Here is a 27,904-nt window from a genome sequence, read left to right on the forward strand (position 1 = left end):
AACACACACTTTGCAAAACTGTAGGCACAATTCACTGCACAACACTCAATTACCAAATTTCCAACACATGATGGTCTCTCTTTGAAGTCTAAACCTGATGTTGAAAGAACAGTTTACACTGAACTGTCACAGTTAGTCTGAGGAATAAAATCTGCATACCTACTGACTACTTGTGGGATAAAGCAACAGAAATGAAGACTGGAAATAAAACGAGACGTTTCAGTCACACAGCAGAGTACTCAGCTGTTAGTTAATGTGATGACATTGAGCTGTGTTTGTTCAATAGGAGTTGGTAGCAGATGCAGAGGTGGTTCTTTAACTGATACGGTGGCTTTGAAAACATTCTCATATCCCAGCACACAGAGTAAATCATGTATTATTATGTGAAGTGGCGATAAAACCGAATTAAAAATTGAAAAGAATCATTCTGTGCTGTAGTTGTGTTTATCTCCTGCATCTCGGTCACTTCTAATGACACATAAATCAATGTTCAGAAGTCATTGCTGTGTGTGAGACACTGACAGATGAAGCTCTTCTTCTCTTCGTGTCTTTGATCAACTACTTTTGTTTTGATTGTCATGATCACCGTCGCTCTCACTGTCTGTGTGCGAGGAAATCTGGATCCTGTTCTTATATGAATGATGCTAATCTCCATCTGTCGTTATCATAATCTGTGATCATCCCAGCACTGAAACAAACTAACAGTTCACCTGTAACTCAGTTTGTAATCCACATGTCTGAACTACAGATGAACGTGATCGGCTCAGACGCTACTTGTCTGCATTTTTATTCTCTCCTTTCTTCTGCAGCTTAAGGACTGAAGCAGTGTGTGCATTACACCAGAGATTTGGATTTTCTTCTGCTTTTAATAAGCCTGAACTAACAGAATGCTTTCTACTCTATTTTGCTTGTAACTGTAGGTTTTTATATGAAATAAAACCATTTAAGCACAAACATCCTAAATGATCTAAACATCAGATATTATCTGAGGAGTACCAGCCAGACAGAGTCAGGCTCACCTTAATGCACAACTTGGGAGAGAATTTTAAAACCTTGACACACTGATCATCAGACCTTCACGAGACAGGGAGTAATATATCAAGCATGAGTATGAGCACGCAAATATCTGTGGAGATTCTTTTCTGAGGTCGGGTTACACCGAAGGACGGCTTTGTCACTCCCTCCTTGACAAAGCAGTCAGAGATGTGCGTATAGTGCTTATCATTGCTAATCAAGCCAGTAAAGTAAGATGTTCTTGCAGCGTTTAGTCAGTTGAACAAGGTTAATAAGGTCTTTTTCCACATCTGTTCAGCTTTCCTACAGAATATAATCCTGCATCCAAGAGGAAGGATTGACGGTTTGAAATAAGCTGTATTTTAAGGGGCTACACAATGGAGAGCTAATCGACATGTATTATTAAAACAATTGAGGTTACCACAGATTTTTGAAAACGTGGATGTTTAAATAAGGCAGAGAGATTAGAATATAAGTGCAGAATTCAGATATAGAACTTTAGAATGAATTATGTAGTAGTCATTTTGTGGAGTATGTCTTACTCGGCTTGTTTACACTCTGCCTGAGCACTCACACCACTTTATACAACATGCCTCATTAATGGCACAAGCTTTAAGTGCTTTCTATCCCACACTCACACTGCAGTGGGCTGTGGAGAACAACCTGGGGTCAGCATCTTGCCCGAGGATATTTGGCATGCAGACTGATAGATGTGCTCCCTTCTGAACCACAGCCACACTATGAGATCACATCCTTCTAATTACAAGAATTATGTTTCTTCCCTCAGGAGTTGGGATGATGGGCAGTGAGTACGACTGAACATAGAGATGGGAGGAGCTGAGGAAAGCATGAAAAGCTCTGAGACAGAATGATTGGCTATTTATTATTTCACTCAATGGCACGTAAATCAATTCATAATCCTGCTAATGTGTTTTTCTTTCAGAATCTCTGGTTGCTATGCTCTCTCACAATTAAAATGAATCCACAGTTCATTTCTTTTCAAACGTTCAAACTCAGAGTCTTTTTATCTTTCATGTTGTTTTTACATTGTTCTAGTGCAACACTCAGGCTGTAGTTTCCAGTTCCTGTGTATTATCTGCACACATGGTTTCTGACAACAAAGCTGACTTTGACTTGGAACATGTCGTGTCAGCAAAAGCTCTGGATAATGTTTCAGCGAGTCCTGTTCTCCAGACAAGAAATGCTATTTGGCAATAATAGCAATAATTTTCCACATGGAAAATCTTTCTATACAACTTTGTTTGCAGTGTGAGCTTCACTTCTATGTGTAGAATACAAACACTCATGTTCTCTTGTCCTCTTATACTCTGTTCAGGTCTGTTGAAAATAATGTCCCAGTGGAAAAGCTTGTTAGTTTAGGCCTTTATAGATTCTGATGATCTCTGAGCAGCAGCAGAAGGAAATAAACCTCCAACAGAACGAACTCTGGGAAATTCAGTCATCTTTTCACAGGTGGGGATGAGGTGAGAGAAACAAAGAGCTTTTAGAAATAACAGTCAACAAACACATTATTGGGATGAAGTCCTTTCAGCCTCTGTGCGACACACAGACAACCTCCCACAGACACACACAGACAACCTCCCACAGACACACACAGACAACCTCCCACAGACACAGACAGACAACCTCCCACAGACACACACAGACAACCTCCCACAGGCACACACAGACAACCTCCCACAGACACAGACACACACAGACAACCTCCCACAGACACACACAGACAACCTCCCACAGACACACACACACAGACAACCTCCCACAGACACACACAGACAACCTCCCACAGGCACACACAGACAACCTCCCACAGACACACACAGACAACCTCCCACAGACACACACACACAGACAACCTCCCACAGACAAACACAGACAACCTCCCACAGACACACACAGACAACCTCCCACAGACACACACAGACAACCTCCCACAGACACACACAGACAACCTCCCACAGGCACACACAGACAACCTCCCACAGACAAACACAGACAACCTCCCACAGACACACACAGACAACCTCCCACAGACACACACAGACAACCTCCCACAGGCACACACAGACAACCTCCCACAGGCACACACAGACAACCTCCCACAGACACACACAGACAACCTCCCACAGACACACACAGACAACCTCCCACAGACACACACAGACAACCTCCCACAGACACACACAGACAACCTCCCACAGACAAACACAGACAACCTCCCACAGGCACACACAGACAACCTCCCACAGACACACACAGACAACCTCCCACAGACACACACAGACAACCTCCCACAGGCACAGACACACACAGACAACCTCCCACAGACACACACAGACAACCTCCCACAGGCACACACAGACAACCTCCCACAGACACACACAGACAACCTCCCACAGACACACACAGACAACCTCCCACAGGCACAGACACACACAGACAACCTCCCACAGACACACACAGACAACCTCCCACAGACACAGACACACACAGACAACCTCCCACAGACACACACAGACAACCTCCCACAGGCACAGACACACACAGACAACCTCCCACAGACACACACAGATGAAACGAACATATATTGATGAACTCAGGATGACCTACTAGCCTTGTGTACATGTGAGAGCTTCAGGTATATAGAATTACTGAAGGCTGTTGTTGAGTGTTAGTAAAAGGCGTACATGTGACAGGCGTGTACTCTCTGACGTGAAATGTTTCTGAGGCCAAGGTAAGGCCAAGCTGGGCAGCCAAGACCAAGAAATGGACCAAACACACCAGAATTGTTATATGTAGCAACGAGCAGCACTTTGCATGTTGAAGGACACGTGTATCAGCAGGGGTGGCTTACCCAAGAACACGAGCCACTCTTCTGTTCCTCGTGTGGTTCTGGGGCACACCGCTCCTCCTGGCTGCCTGACCCACGTCTTCGCCTTTCACCCTGAATCATGTTCGCTGAAGCCAGAACTTTTCTATGTCTCACAAAAAAACAAGTCATCTGTTCAACAGCCTTTATGTTTATCAGTAGGCTGGCTTTATTGTGCTCATTAATCTGCAATAAGGACATAGTTAAAGCCTTGTATTCTTACTTGTATTGTTCCAACAGTTGTGCTGGGTCAGGGGTGTCAAACTCAATCGCACAGGGGGCCAAAGGTCAAGGCACGCTTTAGGTCTCGGGCCACACAAGATAAACATTTATTGAACACTAAAACAATGTTTTTAAACATATATATGAATTAAAAAAAGACAGGAATATTATTAAATAAACTTCAAAAAATAAACTTTAAATATTTTGCTCTCCATAAAAATATATCCTGTCAAAATTACACAAGTTAGAAATATGAACATGCTGCCAGAAACCCAGAAAAATAAATGAGAGCAAACACAAGGTTGGAGCCGCATGTAGACGAGCTGGGCGCTGCTGCAGGGATGGAGCTAATAAACTGTGTGGGCCAGTCAGTGTCTTTCCCTGAGTGCATCATTACACTGCAGCTGCATCTGCACAGCTGCAGCTGCATCTGCACAGCTGCAGCTGCATCTGCACAGCTGCAGCTGCATCTGCACAGCTGCAGCTGCATCTGCACAGGTGCAGCTCAGCAAAGTGCGCTGACTTGGTTCAACATTACTGCAACAGGGAAAGTGAGGCAGGCTGCACTAGTGCATTAGTGACAGCTTCACTGAATCATACATGTGCATGAACTGACAGGTTTCCTTGCTGAGCTCAAAACCTCGATTGAGAACTTTTCCCAGCTCAGCCAGCGGAGCTCTGTGATGAGGAATGTGGGCAAACTCTGAATCTATTTCCCACATGAAAGACTGAAACTGACGGTGATTTAAACCTTTAGCTCAGATCAAATGTACTTTGACGTCTTTTCCCGTCGTTGTCCCGTGCATCGATTTAATGTTCAATATTTCCTCTCCACGGATGAAGATGGCCAGCTGTGCAGTGTCCATCATGTCTGTACTTTCATCCACAGCCGAGTATGCAGTGAAGTTTTTGCTTCTTTCTCACAGCTGTGTTCTTAAATCAGTGACCGTCTCACAAACCCGATCAGCAATCGTATTTCTGCTCAGGCTCACGTTTGCCTAAATCTGCGTTTTGTCTGGACACAAGACGTCCACAGCTTCATCCTGCAGCTCTTCAGAGCGGTACCGGGCTGATTTGGCTCCTCTGCTACAATAAAACTTGCTTTCACAACAGCTTCACTTTGTGATTTTGCTCTGGTGACGAACGTCTGCTGAAATGTCAGATTCTACTTCCTGTAGTTTCTGCGTTTAGGTTTTTCAGCTCATCCTGATGTTTTGTCTCGCAGTGCCGTCTTAATTAAATTCCTTCATTACAGCCACATTAGCTCCACTAATAAGACGCACGGTTTACCAGCATGTCTGTAAACATATATTCAGCCTCCCACTGGTGCTGAAAGGCTCTGCTTTCAGAATCAACTTTTCTCTCCACCATTGTGAGCAGCGAGCTTCAGTAACAGAAGTTTGACTTGATTGACGCGGGAATGTTCCCAGTTAGCCTAGCCAAGGAGGCTGCAGCGCTGCATTATGGGATCTGTAGTTTGTATATTATTAGCGCCTCATCTCGCCGGGCCATGCATAACAATAATAGCACATCTATATAAAAGGATCTCGCAGGCAGGATATAAATGTACGGATGTGGCCCGCGGGCCTTGACTTTGACACATGTGTGCTGGGTCCTGCGCTGTCTGGCTCTCCACTCCTGCTGCTGAGCAGCCTCCGCTCACACATCAGCTAGTCTTACGCCATGGGTTGATGTAGATTCTTATGGGTCTCCTTTGTTACTTTTTCATTAGCACTCTTTCCAGCCAACTCTAAGGCTACGTTCACTCTGCAGGTCTTAATGCTTAACTCTGATTTTTTGATCAAATCCGATGTTTTTGTCTGCTCGTTTACACTACAATTAAAATACGACAGCAAACGCGCTCTAGTGTGAACGCTCAAAGCATGCACAAAAGAAGACGTCACACACAACGCGCTCTGTTCAGACCCAGAGCAAACAGTGTTGTTTGACTGATGGCTTTAATATAAAGACTTGTTTCAGACTTTACGTTTCCCAATTTTGCTTTAAGTTATAAAGTTATTTTGTTATTTACATTTGGCCTAATAATGATCCTTACTGCTGTTTTAGAGGAGCGCTGCTTCAAAAGATAGTTGCAGATTTCTGCAGTACAAATAAAATGTTCACGTTTCTCCAACGTTGTCTTCCCAACAGTTTCACTGACATCTACACTGGATGGCCAGGAAGCGTTCGCGATGTCTTCTCCAGAGCTGATAATTGGCGTCTGTCTTGTGTCAGTGACGTAAAAGACGGATTTAATGCGACCTGACCATCAAACAGCAGTCGCTTTCTGAAACATCAGATATGTATCGGATTCAGCACCACATACGAAAGTGACCCAGATCGGATTTGACAATATGGGATTTGTGCCGTTCACACTGTCACACCATGATGGGATAGATGGGTCTCATAGGGTCAGAAAAGTTGGATTTGATGTGCTTTCGCCTGCAGTGTGAACGTAGCCTAAGACTACTAAATGAAAACACGTGGCTCAGTAGCACAAAAGACCACTAAAGCTAGGAAACACTTATTTCAAAAGCATGTGCTTTACTAACTATAAGAAGCTAACATTTTTAATAGCTCACCTGAGTGCCTGCATCATGCACACTGGCTGTGTCTTCAACACTGTAGCCCACACCGTTTACTGCATGTCACTGACTGGTAATCTGAAAGTGTGTGTGTTGTCCAACTGAACCATATCCTTTTGGTTTTTTATTTGGCAATATTGAGTTTGAAAATCATCAAGATGACATTTGCCATAATCTGGAGGTACTTAATGAACCGCAGACGCACAAAGATGCTTCTGTCGCCGTTTCACAGAGGTTTTTGGTTTCCAAGCAGTTTTCAGCCGAGTCCTCTGGGCTGCTGTTAAAGCTCCATGCTTGAGTTAGGACTTGGGTTTTGTGTTCTTCTACAAAAAGGTTTGAGAGACCATTTTATTTCCTTTTCTTTTCTTTCTTTGCACACTTGAAATGTATATAGTTGGTGTACTAATAGATCATCTAATGACTTTTATTTTACATGGAAGTCATTCTAAACTGTCCTTTTCTGTCTCATTTTCCAATTGGCTGTTCACCAAATCACTGTTCAGGTTGCTCCCCAATTTCAGGGGTGTCCCCAGTCATTACTGGGAAGAACAAAGGAACACACTGTTGGCATGTTTTATTTCATCTAGTGTGGATAATGATGAGTAAAAGACAGCTACCTTCACCATGCAAAACAACAGTGTGACACAAAGATGAGGTTATGTATCTCTGTGTTGACCATCAGTCAATATGACAAATTAAACAGCAGTGACATTTTATCTGGGTGGAGGTAAAAACATTGTTATAAAGCGAAATGCCAGCAAGCATGGAGCTAAAATAAATAACAGTGTATTTTAGTCTGTTTGTTCTTGGTTTTGAGTGAAGGTACAGAAACAGTATATAAGTGCTGGTGTTCGGTTCAGCACCTGCACACTTGAAGGCTGAAGTTACAAGCTGACACTGATAACAGGGAAGATAAGGTAAGAGAGATACTCCCTACAGTATGTGACAAAATTTGATTCGATTTGATTGATGACCCTAATCATGACCTTTTGACCTCCCCCCTCCCCCCCGGAAGTGTGTAATTTGATCCCCTAAGCGCGCCACCTGTTGCGCCACCTGTTGTTGGAAAGGCCATCAGACTGCTGAACACGTCATAGACACCTCAGCTTCACTACTGGAACTTCAACATTATGCACTCCACACTGTATATAAATGCCACTTGTTTTGCACATATTCAACTCTGTATACTTTATATATTTTATTATTATTATTATTATTATTATTTTATTTTATTTTTTTACTATTTAATTTGTAAAAATGTGTATACACACACACACACACACACACACACACAGACACACACACACACACACGTAGAAAAATATTTAGTATACACATCCAGAAATGCATACACTATTATATATTGTACATATATTTATTAGTTTCAGGTTGGCCATTCTTGTATTTTGCTCGTTTGTGTTGTTGTGTTTGCACATCTCTGTTGCTTGTGGGGCTCGCACACAAGAATTTCACTCGCATGTGCTGTGCCAGTGTGCCTGCACATGTGATGTGACAATAAAAGTGATTTGATTTGATTTGATTTGATTTGATTTGAAAAAAAAGAAAAAAGTTTTTAGAGGGAGGGAGGGGTCTGCGGCATGGGAGGGGAATAAAAGCAGAGAGGAGGAGACCGTCACAATTTCTAGGCACAGACGCAAGATGGATCCTTTCATTCTGCAGCCCAGCAGCGCTCCTGTGTACTTGGACGGCGAAGAGATCTGCTCTCCCGAGGCCGCGAGCATGGGAGGCAACAGCTGGGGAGATCAGAGAGGGAGGGAGGGTTCCTGAAGCATAGGGGTGATGCAGCAGTTGAGTCTGTGCTGTATAGAGAGACAGAGCGGCAGTTAGTTTTCCACAAACTCATAGTTTGAATTCTGTTTCAATATTATGACAATTTTCTCTGTATTTCTTTTTTTTTTTACAATAGCGGATGTAATTTTACTTTCTTAAGCTGCACCGGCGCTTGTAATGGGAAAAAAGAGTGACTTCCTGTAGAGAACCGTTTCTTTCAATAGTATTTTATTTTCCTATAATACAGACGCAGTAAAAAACCTTTAAGATGATCAGCCTAGCAACAAATTGCATTTTTAGGCTACACCATAGCTTGTGATGAAAAGAAGAACTTTCTATCCGCTTGTAACCTACAGGCTGCCTACCCCGTATGTGTAAAAATGAATAAATACCCCTTAGTGAATAGTCTTCTTTGAATACTACTTTTCCTTTTGAGAGTCCTTTTTACAAGGGACTGAAAAACAAACCATAATTACCATGACAGGCGATCTTGTTTCACACACACACGCACACGCACACACACACACACACACACACACACACACACACACACACACACACACACACACACACACACACACACACACCGCGGGTCAAGGAGGAGAGAGACAGCAGATATCAGTTTTTTCTCAATGCTTATATCCTATAACACGCCCCCCCAAAAAAATATTATTATTATTAAAACATCTATATGAGGTAGGTTTTGCGCAGCCTGCTCCTTGGTAGAGTTTTTTTCTTCATTACTTTTACAATGGGTTTTCTCAATAGACAGAAAATGAAAATGATGACGCTGAGGAGTCAACAGCCGATATTATCATTGCTTGTAACCCGGTAAATAATTTCGTACATCTCCCCATAAAATAAGTCTTAGTGGAAAAAAGCTCATATTCGAATAAGTTTATTAAAGCACCCCCCTCTGTGGGAAAGAGTTTTTTCTCAGAGTCAAGTTTAAACCATGAGGCGAGTTTTGTCAACAGGAGGCGAGTTTTGTCACGAGCAAGAACAAGGGCAGACAACTGTTGCCCATAAAGTAAAACAAATATCCGCCTCTAAGTCGTATTTTACCGTTGCAGAATGTGGAAAACAGACAGCCCTCACAAGAAGGCACCCAAAAAGGAAATTGGACACCCCAATTTTCTTATGCTAGATACTATGAGGCTTGAGTGTCCTAAAAATCACACTTTCTCCCTGATAAACAGTTTGATTACATTCTCGCATCATATCACAATTAATTCAGTTAGTTTCCCTGGCAAAAACAGCAGTCCTCACCAACAGAGGAGTTCAAGATATCCTCAACACCTCACCTCAGTATCACTGTCATTGGATAGAAGTGAGAGTCACTGACTCGTTGACTCAGTTCACAAGTTTTAAAACCTCCTCCAGAGTAAATAAACGTGGAGTTATTTGTCCTACAGTGTTCTCTGTACTTAGATTTATGCACTTGAATTGGAAGTGGTAAGAAAACAGAATTCAGTTGACTGCAGTCTCAAATTTGCTGACATCTGGTGGTGAGATTTTACTTACTACCTCTTTAAGGAAGTGTGGCGTACAATAATTCCACCAAAAGTAAATAAAGTTCAAATAAATAATTAAAAGCCCAGAATTACCAGGATAATCACACCCATGATAAGTGTACATAAATTTCTGACAACGACTGTAAATGTAAAATGAATCCAGATTTGACCATAGCTTTTTTGTATTATCCCAACACCATGTCCTGTAGTGGCTTGTATATAGATAAGGATGATTTATTATATTTTTCCACCTCACCCATAACACTTACTACACCATGACAATAACCAGTAACCTGTAGTAGAAGTAATAGTGGCAGTAGTAGAAGCTATTTATTTATATATTTTAATGTTACCACAGTACCTCAGTCGCTCTTGTATCATACAAATGGCCTCACATACCTACTGTGGTTCTTTCGTGCTGATAACACCTTTGAATTTCACTCCTGGGTCACAGTCCAGTGCCTTAACCACTATAGTTAACCATTAATTCTGTTTTTAAAAAGTCATCTTGATCTGTTTTAGCAGAAAATCGGAGAAAAAAGCTGAATAACTAAGCATACTCGTACATAGTTGTAGGTTGAGTGTTTCCATTTTGCTTTTAGTTCAGAGGATGTTTTAAATTTTCTGATATAAAGATACTAGCTTTATGGCCACGCGTCATTTGCTTGTTTAACTGTGAGTATCTACTGGCTTTACAGTCATGAAACATGCTATGTAAGGCTTTATATTGTCTTTTCATTCAGTGGCACTGTAGCAACATGAACAAGATGACTGTAAATAAATATGCCAAAAACATGTAAACCATATTTACTCCATATAGAACAGATCATCTGGTTTGATTTTGTTTAAATTACTTCATAAATAAACACAATTACACAATTCTGAGGTCAAATGTAAACAATTTTCACTTTTCTTTTTAATCAGCTTAAGTCAAACTAAGCCCTCTTCTTTCCTTTTTGTGGATACAATTTTTCTGATAAGCCTAAATTTCCAGTTGCAAACTGAATTTCTATTGCTTTTGGATATGATGACATCACTGTCATGGTATGATCCACAAAATATCAATTCAATTTCTCAGTTGTTCATTAATTTCAAAGCATCCTAATTTAACAAGTGATTGTGATACTTTATAAAAGTCTGTCATTTATTTATGAGGATGGTAGGGCTGCAGCACTAACCATCCTAATGGTCATCACTCTGGGAGCTATTATAGTTACTAATCTCATAAGCCTCAAAAGACTGCCCTGCTCACCTCATCCAAAATCCTGTGCTCCACCCATTAACCCGTTGAAGTCAAATGGGTCCCTGTAAAGATGTCACTGTTTTGCAGATCATTTCTGAAATTGATAGTTCTAGACTGGATCAGTTCTCATGTGGGATCCAAACTATCCAAACAACTAATCACAGTCAAGTGTCCCTGCAGTTGCTTCACTCAAGCTGTATTATTTTATATCCATTGTTCACATATTATGATATCTGTTTAGGTTCTCAGCCATCCACGTCATGGCAGTCTTGAGACCTTGTCTTTGAGTGTTGGACCTCTTTTTACCGAAAGAAATCCGGTTGCCTTCTTTTCAAGTGCTCAACACTAGTGGATGATTGCAGAATTGGTTAGGAGAAAACTTTTTCAGTATCTAGCCACGTCAAGACCAGGTACATAGACCTGCTCGAGAACCAGAGGAATTGGAACCAGAGGAATGTACTATAATGCAAGATTAATAGGTTAGAGTTATGCTCAGGTTAAAGTCAGTGTTCTGAAGTATCTTTTTACCTGCCTAGATCACTGTAATAACTTACAGATTCTCTGCCAGGGAAATATAATTTTTTGCAAGTGGTAATGCTGTACTTTACTAAAACCACTGAATAAAGCGCAAACTGTCCATCATATTGTTACAGGAATACCTGTGTATTGATTTGCTGATGCATAAAATGTATAAATGTTACCAGTAGATTAAAGTATCGCTTGCACTGCTGGAATTGCAGCGATTAGAACACAGAACTCTCATGAAGAGTACCTATTCAAGCAGTAAAATTGATTTCACTTTTTTATCTTTTATCTTTTTTAAAGTGATTCCCATTTTCCTTTATTAGATATTAGACAGGAGATGTGAATGTTTAAATGTTTCGGAGCTCTAATGTGCAGCTGTCACCTTAGAACAGCGGCACTCTGCAATAAAAATAATTAACTTGAACTAAAATGTAGTGTTAACCTCTTTATTTGTGTAAGTGTTGCATTTCACTGTTCTGTTTTGGGGTTTGTTTGTTTTTTTATGTTCTTGTGAAGATATGACCTGAGTCACACCGTGCCACTTGGTGAAGAGTGCTGTAAAAATAAAATAGGGGAGACATGATGGAATTAATGAAGGCCAGCTGATATCCAGCCTCCCCTAGCACTGCCCTCTGAACCCACTGCTCCACCCCTCCCTTGCAGCTGAGCCTGCCACTGTTCTTTATAGAGTTTTAATTACCATTTTATCACCATCCTTATCATCTGTCTGTGACTGGAGTAGGTGGCACTCATAGGGATCACTTTTGTGGGAAAGAAGTCATATGACTTGTGAAATGCCCTTTTTTTAACTTTGAAGTGAACATGCATAAAGCATAAGGCAGGAAGCTGGCCTTAGTGGAGAAAGCTGACAACCACCAATGTAATAGCTGTTATTTCTAACTGGGGTTTTAAGTCAGGCCAGCTAATGCAAAGAAAGCCTGGCTGTGTAAGTGTGCAGTCAACCCCTCAGGCCACTAGTGTTTATTGACAATATTACCTCTGATGGAAGTAGTCACATCATGCATGGGGCTGTACTCTGCTTGAATTCAGCCATATGCTGCAAAACTCTTTGGCCCTTCACAGTGCAAATGGATAATTAAGCAAGGTAAAGAAAATGGATAGTCTTCAGTGGCCAAGTTATTCACCTGATCTCAGTGTAGTAGAGCAGCCTTTCTGTTACTGAAGGCAAAATTGAATACAGAAATACAAATAAACAAGCAGAAACTGAAGACAGCTGCAGTAGCCTGGAAGAGCATCTCAAGAGAGGAAACACAGCATTTCATGAACTACAGGCGTTCTAGCCTTATGGCAGGCATTGACTGCAAGATTTTACATACAAGTAAAAATATAAGTAAAATATTTTAAAAAGTCATAATATTTAAAATGATGTTAGCTTGTTGAATTACTTCCAAGTCTCTGAAAATGAAGACATAAGTATCAAAATGGTTGTAAGCACTTAACAATGTATGTAATAATTTAGTTTTGAATAATAGATGAAAGCCTGCGCTTCAATCACATCTTTTTTTGTTCATTTAAGTTCTGCTGTGGTGGTGCACAAAGTCAAAATCACAAAAAAATAGTCATTGTCCAAACATTAATGGACCCAATTAAGGTGGTGACACCATTTCAAAATTGGCACCCAAAAAACCCCCACAGTACCTACAAATTAGTTTTGTTTTCAAGCTTGCTGTAAAAATTAAATCAAATGAGCTTTTTAAATTAAGTCACTATTAGTCAAGTTTCAGATTGTGTTAATTAAAGAAACAAATTCCCAATGTATGATGATTATTTAAAAGTGCATTCTTATATTTTCAGGCAAGAAATACTTTACTTTTATCTTCAGTCAACATGAACTTTATTGTTTAAGGACCATACTTTTGTCTCCATATTTTCATCAGTCATAAATTTGGCTGGAAAAGCATCACACCATTTGCTCTAGTAAAAAGACTCTTGTGTGCCTGAGTAATTTCTGATTTATTCTGGTTATTTTTTACCACAGTGTTATGACCCAGTGATGTGTTTGTTGGTGTTGTGCCTCCCACCAGAGGATGGCTGGCGGTATTTTCCCTTTTTTCTCTCCTAGGAGGTGGACACCTGGGCGTGGCTGCTAGGTATCTGGGTGGAGTCTCTACATATCTTCGGACTGGATAATTGATGGACCACCTCCAGTACTTAACGTCCGGATGACAGTCACCTGGGAGTGCTTTTTTTTTGGAACCCCGTTGACTCGGTCACGGAGTTGTGTGTGTTGTGTCATTACAGTATAGGCTGGAGTATTCACATGTACCTCTAGCCTTGCCATGTAGATAGTTGTAAATAAGTTAACAAGTGGCAGTCACTTTTTTTTTTCCTTTGCTGTATATCTTTCACTGTCGCAGCCTAGTAGGCGTGAGAAGCCGTTTTCTTTTGCTGAACAAGTTTTCTCCTGTTTTTGTTAGATAGTTAGGTAAGCGACTTGTCTTTTGTTTTGGCTTCTTTTTATTTTGGTGTAGGGAAGTGTAGGGATGGTTTGTAGGGAGTTTTGTTTATTGTTTTGGCATTGCTCACTGCCGATGAAAATAAATGGCTGCTTAAATAATTGAAAAAAGTGTTGTTGCTGAAGTTTGTGCGTGGGTGGGGAGTGAGTGGGGCAAACTTTTTGTTACGTTTATGTTTCTGCCGGGACCAGAACGTAACAACAGCATCACTAGATGTTCTTAGATGAGGAACATGTGCTTTGTCTGACTCATTTTTCTTTCTGCCTTTAATCATTTATCTTGTAAAAGTCTACAGCTGAGAATGTGGTACTCGACCCTCTTGGACATTTCTTTTTCTTTCTCAGTGCAGATGAATCAGTGATTTCTGTGCATTAGATATTACACTGCTCCTGTACGTTAATGCTCCTTTGTGTGACAAGACCTGAAAATTACACTGATTGCTTTTCAAATGTGAACATGAGATTGCATGTAAATATAACTGTGGGCAATTTCCAAGGTTGAAATGTTAATGCAGTCAAGTTGAAATTCACTGAATCACACCAAGAGAGTTGTGATATTGTGCAGAGAGAATACCCTTAGATGACACATGTATATGTAAAAGTAGGTGTAATTGTCCACATCGCATAATAACACTGGGAATGACTAAGAAATTCAAATTTAATTAAAATCATTGCTAGTATAAAATTATTCAGGCTAAAAAACCCAAAACAAAACGCATTACTGGAAAAAAAAATCATTTTTTTGAGTTCAGATAATGTAGTATTTTCTAGACTTCTGTATATGGACTATGTATCTTTTTTTCTTTTCCTTCAGCTTTCAGCTCCAAGTATTAAGAAATAATATTATAGTATAAAGAAATGTAGTAAAACTAAGAGGATGCATTTTTTTATTAGGAACTTGTAGGCTTGATAGGCTAAACACAACATTTATTTGATAGTTGAACGTGTTGCTCTGGCACAGCTACAAGCCATGTGAGCTCGTAGCCCCTCCCACTAGGATGTACTACCACAGTCGACCGTCGTAAAGCAGCCGCAAATCAATAGCAATACAAAAACCCTCAAAATCATTGAAGAACATTTTATAACCGAACACCCAATACAGATATACTGAATATCACACCATATCAGATCACCAAATTAACACTGGGTTACATTAACATTTTACCACAACTTCACCAGATGTAGCTAAAAAAACTAAACTCATGTCCAGCCCAGTGGGACAGCAAGGAAAGATGACAAAAAACAGTTGCTTACGTGCAGTTTAGAGGGTCAAGCTGAAATTGAAGCAGCCATTGAAAGAGGTGAAGAGAGAAAGATGACAGCTTGGTCAGCACTAGTTGCCTCTATAATGTATGCAAATACATGCAGGTCGGAATCTCCGCCCCTTAAGCGCACCCCCGGACAGTGCCAGCAGATTGAAACTGAAAAACAAAAAATGTGATACAAAAAATGTAGTTTCAATTAATTGTTTTTTCACTATCATTTTTTTAAACTTTCAATACAAGAGTACATTTATTTCAGTTACAATATTGTTTTTCAGTTTCATTTTAAGGTGGCATGTATTTATGTATTTATTTATGTATTTAAGTATTTATTGTCATTGTCAGAGAACAATGAAATTGCGTTTGGGGCTTCCATACAACCCGTAAATAAAATAATGAAGAAAATAATAAATACCCCTTAAAACCCAAGTGTAAATATTTAACCCAGTGTGACTCCAGTACAACAAGACAATCCTTAGCAACAACATGAGAAAATGACAAGTAATGTTCATAAGAAATTCAGACAAAGACCTGAGAAACATGACAAAGTACAACAATGCAACCCATTCAATATTATTGTACTGTGAGATATGATGTCAGATATGATAGTTATCTATTTAAGAAAGAGGGGGGGGGGGGGGGCAGGAGGGGGAAAGAGAATAAAGATATGATGCACCAATGCAGACCAGTTCATTGCTATTAAGAAGTTGGATATGGTTATTGTCCGTGAGAGGGGGGCAGAGAGTTCAGGAGCCTCACAGCCTGTGGATACAGGCTGTTGGCCAGTCTGGATGTTCTGGCCTGTATAGACCTGTACCTTCTCCCTGAGGGCAGCAGATGGAAAAGGTGGCGCGCAGGGTGATGTTGGTCCCGCAGGATACTGTGCACCCTCCTCAGACAGCGAGTGGGGAAGATATTACTGATCTCTGGCAGACTTGTTCCAATAATTCTGCCAGCTTCTTTCACCACCCGCTGGAGTGCTTGCTGATCGGCCTTGGTGCAGCTGGGGAACCACACTAGAAATCCATACGTCAGAACGCTGCTGATGGCACAGTTGTAGAAGTTCAACATCAGAGATCTGGGAATGTGTGCGCTCCGCAGTCTCCTCAGGTAGTAGAGGCGCTGTTGGGCCTTCCGTGCAACTGAGGTGATATGGTTGCCCCAGGACAGGTCCTCGGTCACAGTTACCCCCAAGAATTTAAAACTGCTCACCCTCTCCACCGCCTCACTGCCAATGAAGAGAGGCAGATGGTTGTTATGACCCTTCTTCCGGAAATCTACAATGGTCCTTGGTCTTTTTGGTGTTTAAGACCAAGTTATTGTCGTGGCACCATGACTCTCTAAATTGTTTTGATTTATAATTGTCGCATTTGCAATAACTTTCCTTTGTTGGATTGTAAGTTTTAATGTTTTCATATATTATTTGGAAAAGTGTTTTAACAATACGTTGCATTAATGCATAGTTTGTATGAGAGATGTTTTATTTTTTGTCATTTATGTCAAATATGACGTCATCAAACTTCTAAGTTGTGAATTACAGCTAGAACAGCATAATTAATATTTGAGTTGCTGACCCTGTCTGTTGACAGGTCTGGTTTATTGTACACTGGATTGTTCCTGAGGTGCGAGCCTTCCCACCTGGACTTTGAAAGACTGAGATTCGCTTCTTTCTTGATGATCTGCTGCACTTTGCGTTGTGGTAGGACTGTATCACTCACACTTTCACACACAGCTGGTTATAACACCACTGACTGACATTCTCTCACCCCTATTTTCTTTCACACCCTGGGAGTTTTTGGACTTTACCCCTTGGACATGTTTTATTTGGGACTTTAAATGATAAGCTGTTGTGTAGAACATTCTCCACATGTGAAAGGTGTGTGAGATTTTCATCTGAATGAACACTGAATTTGTGTAATCTGCTTTCTATAACAGTTAAGGAGTCAGGTTACTAGGGTGTCCCAACATTGAGATCAAAAGTTACTATTTTTATGTGTTTTCCTTTGCTTTCATTTGTTGTTCTTTTCTACAATTGTAAATCGCCTTTAACCTGTGGTTGTCAAACTCATGCTTTATTTCACTAAAGCCGGTTTGTTCTTTTGAGTTACATTCTTGTCTCTGTGTCTCATTAAAACACATCCCTGTGCTTCTATAGTCGAACCTATTGGCCCATTAATATATTCTTTAATTAATAATAATTAATATTGTTTTTTCCTGTTACTGTGTTACACAACCATGTCCAGGTACAGTACACAATGTTCCTGCTTAAACGGTGCTCAAACCGGTGCTTAAAGAATGGAGAACACAAACTTTGTCCAAAAACCTCTCATGTTCAGCTGGTTTTTTGTAAAAATATAACAATGTTAGCCTTTTCTGCAGCTATGGGGCATATATGGTATCACTCTTAGCTGGAAGCAGTGCTTAATCAATGGAAAAAACACAAACTTTGTCCAAAAACCTCTCATGTTTAGCTGTTTTCCACTTTTTCTTTGGTCATTTTAGCCTTTTTGGCCAGGGTGAAGGGAGTATCTGCCATCAAACAAGAAGACAGCCGCATGTAGCTATGATGGTGTTTGCTAGTTCACCTTACATGCATTAATGTAATAACGTGGTTAGCCTACTCAACGTAAATTACACACGAACAACATTAAGCGACTCACGCAGAGAAGAACGGCTGCTGCTGCATCATCATCCTCATCATTTCTGCTACACTGGCAGGGCTAGGGGCCAGGACTCTCCTCTTCGGGTTTTTGGGGGATGTTGCTAACTCCGGGTCCGATAACAGGCACCACACCCGCAGTAGATGTGCTCGGTGTGAGGTCTCGCAGCAAGCTATCAAATACGGCGCATTTCTCGGCTTTAAAAAAAACGCTATGCGTCGCCAGGTGTTTCATCGGATTTGAGGTGTTACCTCCTTTGACAGTATCACAGTATCAGCTTAAAGCACTTGTTGCTGCTGAGTTTGCATCTTTTGCTGTGAAGTACAGCCAGACTTTGACCGCTTCGCCTTGGGCATTTTTAATCTGTAGCTCTGCTCTAAAAGAACGTACGTACCTGGCCCCGCCTACTACGCTTGCAAAGGTAAAATGATTGGCTAGAAGCCAAAGTGTGTGACAGCTCAGGAAAATAAAGCACTGAAATGTGCGCTGCTTTTCGGTCTGGTTACTACCGTTTACGGCACCGGATACCGGTACCCATCCCTACATATAACAGACAATCAACACAGGACGACATAAAGTGCAATGTGCAAAAATTGTAAAAAATCAAAACAAAGACAGAATAAAATGATATTGTGTGTGTGTGTGTCTGCAGCTGTTCTTTGTGTTGTTGCTGCATCGTTGCCTCAGGGGGAATGTTGTGTGTGTAACCCGGGTTAAAAAGATGCATAAATAGTAAAAGATAAGTGAAGTCTGAGAATATAAATATCAAAGAGTTCATTTATTTAAATTTTCTTGTTTATTAAAAAGGTAAAAGTTCATGTAAAATGATTAAAAACATGTTTGCATTGTTTAAAATAAGTTATCTTTCTTTTCTTGTGAATTGTTTGTGAGAACTGTAATTTCCTACGGGGATAAGGTCTGTGAAGGTAACACAGGGTGGAGAGGAAAAGGAAAAAAAGAGAGCGCGAGGAGAGAGGGCGGTGGTGCGTGAGTTACACGAGCATCCAGAGAAGTTAGCTTAGTAGTAAGTGTGTTTTGACTTTTCGGACAGATAAGTCAGTGTCGGTAAGCTAGTGACATGACACGTAAAGTTTCAGCGTGAGTCTGCTGGACTGTGTGCTTTGTTTCTTGCGGCTACGAGAGTACACTAGAAAAAGAACCCAAAGCCCATTTATTTAATGGTATTGAGTAAATGAGGGCTACATGTGTGTGTGTTATGCAGACTAGCAGAGACTGCAGCTGTCAGCAGCCACACACACTTTCTATTCTTCAAATCAAATCACAGTGAAACATGTTCACTGACAGCTCAGCTTCAGCATCGTCTTCATGCTGTGACTGCAGCCGTTCAACTCTGTTTGTCTTTAACCCAAATCATCACAACATGCAAATATAATCATCAAAATGATGTGACTGGAAGGATGCAGCAGTCTGTGCTCCACCTTTCTCCCCCACACCTGCAGGTGGAGAACATGGATGCATGAATCTCTACAGAGTTCTTTGAATATTATCCGTCTCATCAGTTTTCAGTGAACAAAACTCCTCACAGAGCCAAAATAAGCAGTTTGTATCCAACATAACTCAGCTGGACTCTGATGCTCCGTATAACAGCCACACATGAGTCTGGATTCACTCAAAGCATTGAACAAACTTTATTGGAAATGAAGCTTTTGGACATTTGTTCTCTGATATTTGCTCTTCAGCTCGAGTCTCCATCAGTGGGAACATTTCCTGATTCAACTTTTCTTCTGTTCAAATCAAACTCCATGAGAATCAAAGTGTGAATCAGAGTCCTGATGATCAGATTCTATAGAAACATGGAGACTGTAGAGGATTTACACTCAATATGTTCATTTGTTCCCTTCAAGAAAAATCAATCATTCATCCAATAAAATCAGTCGTTGATCAGTTTGATTGACAGGACAGATGATCAGAGGTGCAGAGTTTTTACCTCCATCATTAGGACAGGGACTGAAGAATGGGTGGAGTCTGTGAGTGAAGGAGCAGCCAGTAAAGGAGTAGATCAGAGCTGCAGCACCTACATCATAAAAGGAGACCAGACCCTCCTCATAATCCACAAACACCCCCACCTTCTCAGGACCAGGATGAAGACAGAGGGGGACGAGAGGGTCATCAAGAGCATCGTACTCATTTCCATTTCTCAGCATCACAGTCCAGAAACCATCCTGAGGACTCACTGTGATGTTTCCCTTCCTGTTGATCGACTCTGTGGCCACTCCTAAATCCCACTCAGTCTTTCCTTTAACCTGAACCTCAAAGTAAAATCTGCCTGAAGAGAAACTCTGCTCTCCTAAAACACAAACACACAGAGAAAATCTCTCTGGGTTGTCTGGAAGATTCTTCTCCACATCACTATCATACACTTGTTTTCCATCATCAGACAGGATGAGAGCAGGATTTGCTGTATCAGGATCCAGAGTCACATCCACCTCATGCTGCTGCACCCTCTGCAGCTCAGCCTCAAACAGCTTCTTCTTCATGGGTTTCCAGACTGTCTCCTCCAGCTCAGCCACAGCTCTCCCCACAGTCCCCTCATATGATGGTGGATGAACTCTGACCTCCGTCCAGTCCTTGCTGGGTGGAGCAGCTTTCAGGGAGGAGAAGCTTTGGAGGAGGTGGAGGTGGTCTTCAGAGCGTGAGAGCTGCTCCACCTCAGAGCTTCTCTCCATCAGCTCAGAGATTTCCTGTTCCAGATCTTTGATGAGACCTTCAGCCTGTTTCTCTGTAGCTTCCTGTTTGTCTTCGATCTCCTTCATGAGCTCCTTCAGGCGTCTCTCAACAGACTCCATCAGAGCCGTGAGGACCTGAACACCTTCTGCTTTCTGTCTGTCTGCAGCATCTTTACTCATCTTCACCGACTCTGTGATCTCCTGAATCTTCAGTCGTCTCTTCTGGATCATCTGCTGAATCTCAGCCTCTGTCTTCTCCAGCTCTGCCTTCTTTCCTTCATATTCTTCTCTCAGAGGAACAAACTCGTGGTTCTTGTGGTCTAAAACAGAGCAGAGCATGCAGACACATGTCTGGTCGGTCTTACAGAACAGCTGCAGAAGGTTATCGTGCTTCGTGCACATCCTGCCTTCCAGGTTCTCCACAGCATCAACCAGCTGATGTCTTTTCAGACGTTTCAGTGTCAGATGAGGCTCCAGGTGAGTCTGACAGTAGGAGGTCTGACACACCAGGCAGGACTTCAGGGCCTTCAGTCTGGTTCCAGTGCAGACGTCACAGGGAACTTCTCCTGGTTTGGCAGCTTGTTGCTCTGAGCTGCTGCTGCTGGCTTTCTGCTGAGCTTCACGTCTGAACTGAGCAACCATCTCAGAGATGAAGGTGTTGACCCTCAGCTGAGGTCGAGTGTAGAAAGTCTCTTTACACATGGGACACTGACAGCTCTGATTCATGTCCCAGTGCTGACTGATGCAGGTTTTGCAGAAGTTGTGTCCACATGATGTAGAGACTGGATCAGTGAACACATCCAGACAGATGGAGCACAGAAACTGATCTTCAGATTGCAGATTGCTGGCAGCAGACATGTCTGCACTCTGAGGGAGAAAGAAGAGAAACATTTGATTCAAAATTCACTTTAAATTTCATTTTACAAAGAGAGAAACAAGCGTCAGTAGTCTGAGGAGCTTGGAGAGAAAAGCGTCTGGACTTCTTTGAGTTTCTTGAAGACGTTTCATCAGAGAAGCTTCTTCAGTTCTCAGAGTAACTGGTGGAGACCCAGCAACACACTCAGACACAAACTGGTTCATCCAAACACAAACCTAACATCGTAGTGTCTGCTGTACAGTGCAGCGTCCAGATGGACAGGATCAACGTTTGGGGATGAAGATAAATACAGTCGTTACAAAGATGTGAAATTGTTTCTCTGTTTTACAGAAGGTCCAAGATTCATCCAGATCATTTGTATACTTGAATAAATCAGTTTGTTGGATATTTTCCATCAATCACTGTGAAGTAAACTTCGACCTTGTTGGTGACTGAATACTTCTTATTGTACGTCCAGATCAACGAGCCATTAATATTAAACAGTGACTGTTCCAGTAGAGCTGACAGTGAGGAGGACGATGAATCACAAACCTCAGAAATGTGTTATTAACTGTTGATCCAGTATTTTAATGGCATTGATGAGAACATGTTTATTCAGAGGTGTCTGTATATTTGGTCCATTTGTGCGTCAGTAAAAACTGTCCTGTTTTCTCTCACAGATACTGGAACATCCTCACAAACTCAGGATGTGGAAGAAGATGAACTTTTCCAGTCACTCGCTGGGATACATCATTCATGTTATTCTGGATCCTCAGAAAACATTGATTTATTTTTGTGTTTCACATATTTGTTTGTCCAAATCAAAGATTGATGTTAGTAGAGAAGAAGCCACCATGATAAAGCCTGTGTGTGAAAACGAGATCAGTGGATTTGATCAAAATCCCATTTAAGGAGGAATTCTGTCCTCCAGTTTGTTTAAATAAGCTTTGGGATTAAACAGCATCATCTATGTTTGTGTCTGATGACATGTTTGATCCAGGTCAGCTTGAATATCACAGCTGATGTGTGGAACTCTGACATGTTTAAAGCCTGATTATCAGGATGATTCAAACACATCTGTCTAAATAATGAGATTCATGTTTCCACACAAAGTTATAAAGTGCAGCATCGACTGCTTTCTGAATGATTGAGGATCATCTGTGACTCTTACAGGATACACTAAGTCAGATAATCTTTGTAAAATGTGTGAATGACTTTTTGAAGTACTGACCAAAATCTGCTGGTTTACAGTATCAAAGGCTTTATATCAATAAAGAATAAATAGGTGTTTTCACGTCTGTAATCCTTATGATCAATCAGATCCAGAATCAATCTAAGAGGAACAGGAAGTGATGAATAACCAGGAAGTGTGGAGTCAGTCTGAAGTCCAGAGCACAGCCTGAGTCCACAGTCCTGAGCAGAGCCACAGTGAGACTGAAGCAGCAGCTCGATGCTCCTACAGTGGATCTGTGGTTACATGAGCAGCTTTCTATGGATCCAGTGTGACTGTGATGAGTCCTGATGAAGTGAACAGAGTGAAGATTTGTGTAGAAGCAGGAAGTGTGATCAGCTGCACTCACCACTGTTGCTGAGAGGAACCTGATGGACTCCAGTGAATCTTCTTTTAGAGACAAACAGGACTCGACTGCAGCTCTGCTGCTGCTCTCTCACACTTTCACTTCTGCAAAATGACGTTGGGCTTCTTGTTTTTCAGGTGTTGCTCCGCCTCTTCCTGCCTCTCCCTTTACAGGAATCAGCCGGTCTGTACTCAGTGACTGTGTGCAGCGGGTGGGAGGAGTGAGGAGTGGTGTGTGGGTTCACACAGTAATGACGGCCTCAGGTGATCAGGAGAAACTCACCTGGATTTCCTTTTTCCACAGCAGACTGAGAGCTTCAGGTGGACCCTGAAGGAGGTCTCAGACACAGGTGGTAAAAGTACACACAGTGTGTACTGAAGTAGAAGTACTACTGTTAAAAATACTCCAAGTACTAATTCAACTTCTTTACTCAAGTAAAAGTAAAAAGTACTGGCTGTGAAATGAGAGTAAAAAGAGCTGATTGAAGAACATTTCTAACACGTGTTTATACAAAGCTAACTGACTGTGTGACTAACTAACTGACTAACTGCTGTGGTTTGGAGTAGAGATTCCTGAATTTACCAGGTGCACCTAAAGGCAGCACAATTTAAACCGTAAATAATGATGTAGGTGCGCAAATCCTTTTCAAGCGTCACACCATCAAATGAGCCGGCTTATGTTTGTTGCACTTCTACACCAAGTTTTACGCTCGCGTTTCTTCGTTGCTGATTTTTGCTCCACAAACCAAAAGAACAAAGAATCAACCTTTAATATATTTTCATGTGTGTTTCAAGCACTATGACATATCACACACACACATGCTGAGTGTGTCACTGATAAAGCTGTGACACAGCAGCTCACTCAGTCCAGTCCAGGTAACAGACTCACCTGTTAGCAGCAGCTCTGCCCTCACAGAGCTCAGCTGCTTATTTCAGTCAGCAGGAAACATTAATATTATGGACTACAGCCGTCTGTCAGGGCCGTTCAAGGACACAACGTCACACACAGGTTTAAACTGTTAGACTCATGAATACCCACAACGTTCGATGCACATTTCTCTTTAACAGGAGCAAACGGCCTGATCAGATAATATAAGAACTCATAAAAGCTCATTTATGTAAATCTCTGCTTGGACCAGTGAAACAGTCTCACACTGATTAAACACCATCACTACTTCAGTAATGACAGAGGGGCGTAGGCGTGCTCGTGGGACAGCTTCCTCCAGCTGTGGAAACCAGATGTGGAAGCAGACTCCCTGATGTTGCAGTCCAACACCAGTGTGAGCAGAGAGGACTCAGCTGCTGGGCGGAGCTTATCTTCCTGTCCTGTTCAATCCAGCATGAAACTCTTCTTATGTTCCCTCTTCAGTCTGATCCTGTCTAACAAACATCACTGTTCACCTCCTCCTCCCTCTGTGACTCCTTCATGTCCACTTTACTCCTCAGTAAGTCTCCACAGCTCCAAGCCAGCTCTGCATTCAGAGTTAGTCCACGTTCTTACCTCCATCTTCAACCTTTCCTCAGCCAGAGTGTTGTGTCTGTGCTTCCACAGGCCCCGCTGGTTTACAAACTTGTTCCTGTTAACGGAAACAAGACGAACAGCTTTTACTTGCTAGCAAGGGAGGACCGCTCGGTGTGTCAGGAAAGCACTGAATCCACCCACAGACGACCTTTTACTGAACACAGTTACAGTACACACAAGCACCACCCATTGTAACCACCCTATGGTCAACAAACATAAGGCCCTATGTGTGTGTGTGTGTTTGGGGTGCGTTTGTGTGACCTCCTGCCCACAAAGGATGATAAAGCAGGAAGCTTACTAAGCAGCAAACAGAGCCCTCACATAGATGTGCCTATAACAAAACACTGCAGCCTCCCCACCAACAAACTGGCTGGAGAGGTGGTCAGAGACAAAGGAACGTCTTTGATCAGGCTGCTTGAACCAAGACTTACAAACTTAAGTAACACAATGACAACATTTAACAATTTGACTCCCACACAGAGCACTATCCCCACATGCTTCAAGACCACAACCATCATGCCCCTCCCCAAGAAAAGCCCAGCCACTAAACGCCTGCAGACCAGTCGCACTGACTCCCATCATTGCAAAGTGCTTTGAGAGAGCGGTGCTGGCCTACATCCAGAGCAACATCCCAGACACTCTGGACCCCCTGCAGTCTGCCTACCGGCCCAATAGGTCCACGTCAGACGCCATCGCTGCTGCCCCTCACTACTCCCTCTCCCACCTGGAAAACAAAGACCTCAGGGTGCTTTTTGTTGATTATAGCTCCGCCTTCAATACAGTCATCCCTCACAAACTCATTCCCAAGATCCTCAGCAGCTTCTACAGCTGCACTGTGGAGAGCACACTGACCAGCTGCATCACTGCATGGTACGGCAGCACTACTGCTATGGACCAAACGCCTGCAGAGAAGATGATCAGGACCCCGCTGCCCTCTGCATCCACCATCGCAGAGTCCAGAGGAGAGCTGCCTCCATCCTCAAAGACCCCACATCCCCCCAACACGGCTGTTCACACTTCTACCCTCAGAACGAAGGTTCAGAAGTTCAAAATCCAGAACATCCAGACTCAACAACTCCTTCTTCCCACTGCTGTCAGACTCTTGGACAGCTGACCTGTTTTAACAGTAATGTTTGCACATCAGGTCATCTTTCATATCAAGCTCACAGCTCCTTTGCACATACATCTACCTCACACTTACATTTAGTCTCCACTCATTTATTCATAGTATTTGTATCTTATCTTGTTCTATTTGTATTTATTAGCCTGCATCTGTGTGTGGACAGCACAGAGATCCACATCTGAAACCATCAACAGTCACATGTAGATCTGCTTCATCTTCAGCTCTGTTTCGTTTTTGTCTGATCTTCTCTGAAGCTTCCTGACAGTCAGCAGCTTTGACCTTTGACCCACATGAAGCTAACATGTGACACAGAGTCAGGACGCTCCGTGGAGATCCATCAGCACAGCAGAAACACGCTCGGGGTCATCATCTTTATAAACTTCCTGTGGATCCTACAGTCTAAGATCCAGAGCTGTCACTAGGATGGTTCAGTCATTTCACATCAGCTACAATTAGAACTCAGAGCTGAGCAAATATAATCAATCACATGCTGTAGAAACATAGAAGTTTCTATCCTTCAGAAAACATCTGACAAAAAGATCTAAAAGTGTGTGAAGAGCAACACTTGTTGTTCTCTAAATGTTTGGCCACAGCTGTAGAAAACACTGTGAGTGTTGGTCAGTAATTACATTTAATTTAATTTCTCTTTGTGCAGGTGAACACTGTCCAATCTTCTATCTAAATGACTGCTTTGTCTTTAAAAAGGTGAAGAGCCTGAGGCCGGTGACCTTTCCCCGAGTACATCCTCACAGCGGCTCACAGGACCAGGCCTCACTCCTGTCCTGCCAGAGGAGAAGCTTCAGAGTGTCCGTGCAGTTCAACCACACCTGTCATATTCAGTACGGCGTTCATGCAGGTTGCTACCCGACAGTTACAGCATGTAGTAATACAGTCCCACTGCCTGTTCAGCATATGCAAACATATTCATGTTCAAGCATGTGATGACAAAGGCCTCCCACTGTGGGCATTTCATCATGTTTAGGAGCCTCATCCAGCCACACATCTGATCAGTGGAGTATTAGTAACACAGAAAACTAAAGAGGACGTGTTACTTTTATCTTTATTTATTTTATACATCTGTCATTGTTAGACATGAGGTTCACTGAAATCATTAGTTTTGTCAGATTTCTCTCCCTCTTCCATGTGACTGTGTCAGCTCGTCAGCATCTGTTTGGGACGAGAATGAAGTAAATGAAAAGTAGCATTAAAAGCAGGAGAGGTTCTTATATTACAGAAGAAGAGATTATTGTAAAAAACTATCTCAATGCCATCAATGATTTATGGCACTGAGATAGTCCCGTTCTACCTTTAAATACTCGAGAAGCAACAAGTAGGCCTGCAGTGCGAGAGCGAAGAGACCTGAACACTGAACAGAATCAGAATACTTTATTAATCCCTTGACTACGTCATGATCCACCTGATCGCTCCGTACAGACAGAGGCTGAAGCTCTCCAAACCTGTCATGAGGACTAAAAAGCTGTGGAGCAACAAGTTGCTGGAGGACCTTGGCACATGTTTACAGATGAGGATGAGTTCATGGACGCTGTCGCCTCCTATATCCACTTCTGCGAGGACAGCATCGTGCCATCACGCACCAGGGTGAGTTATAACAGTGACAAACCCTGGTTTACTCTTAAACTCAAACAGCTGTGGCTGGAAAAGAGACAGGGACAGAGAGGCCAAGTACAGGTTCAGTAAAGAAGTGGACATTGCTAAACACCAGCACTCTGACAAGATGCAGCAGCAGATCTCAGAGAACGACTCTGCCGACAACTTCTTCTTGGCCAACACCGTCAACGACTTTTACTGCCCTTTTTATGAGCCATCAAGCAGCCTTCATACCTCCACCAGCCCCAACAATAGAGACACCTCTGACACTAATTTTTGATTAAAGTGTTGTCTTGCAGTATGTTTCGCACTAAGTACCACAGCAATTCCCTAATGTTGTAAATCTGCTC

At 42.0% G+C, this 27,904-nt stretch overlaps 2 protein-coding genes across 4 annotated transcripts in view; both read right to left on the minus strand.

Annotated features, from left to right (window-relative positions):
- Window positions 1-27,904, minus strand: part of LOC112432630 (protein NLRC3-like) — a 214,143-nt gene that overhangs the window by 59,323 nt on the left and 126,916 nt on the right. The gene's annotated exons all lie outside the window — the stretch shown is intronic.
- Window positions 19,808-23,720, minus strand: LOC143416764 (E3 ubiquitin-protein ligase TRIM21-like). Its single transcript, XM_076882312.1, has 2 exons — window positions 23,306-23,720; window positions 19,808-21,736 (listed from the first exon to the last, which is right to left on the minus strand). The coding sequence occupies exon 2, from the start codon at window positions 21,725-21,727 to the stop codon at window positions 20,057-20,059; it is 1,671 nt and encodes a 556-aa protein (XP_076738427.1). The 5' UTR covers window positions 21,728-21,736; window positions 23,306-23,720; the 3' UTR covers window positions 19,808-20,056.

The sequence above is a fragment of the Maylandia zebra genome, linkage group LG3 (assembly GCF_041146795.1).
Source record: "Maylandia zebra isolate NMK-2024a linkage group LG3, Mzebra_GT3a, whole genome shotgun sequence".
NCBI lineage: Eukaryota > Metazoa > Chordata > Actinopteri > Cichliformes > Cichlidae > Maylandia > Maylandia zebra.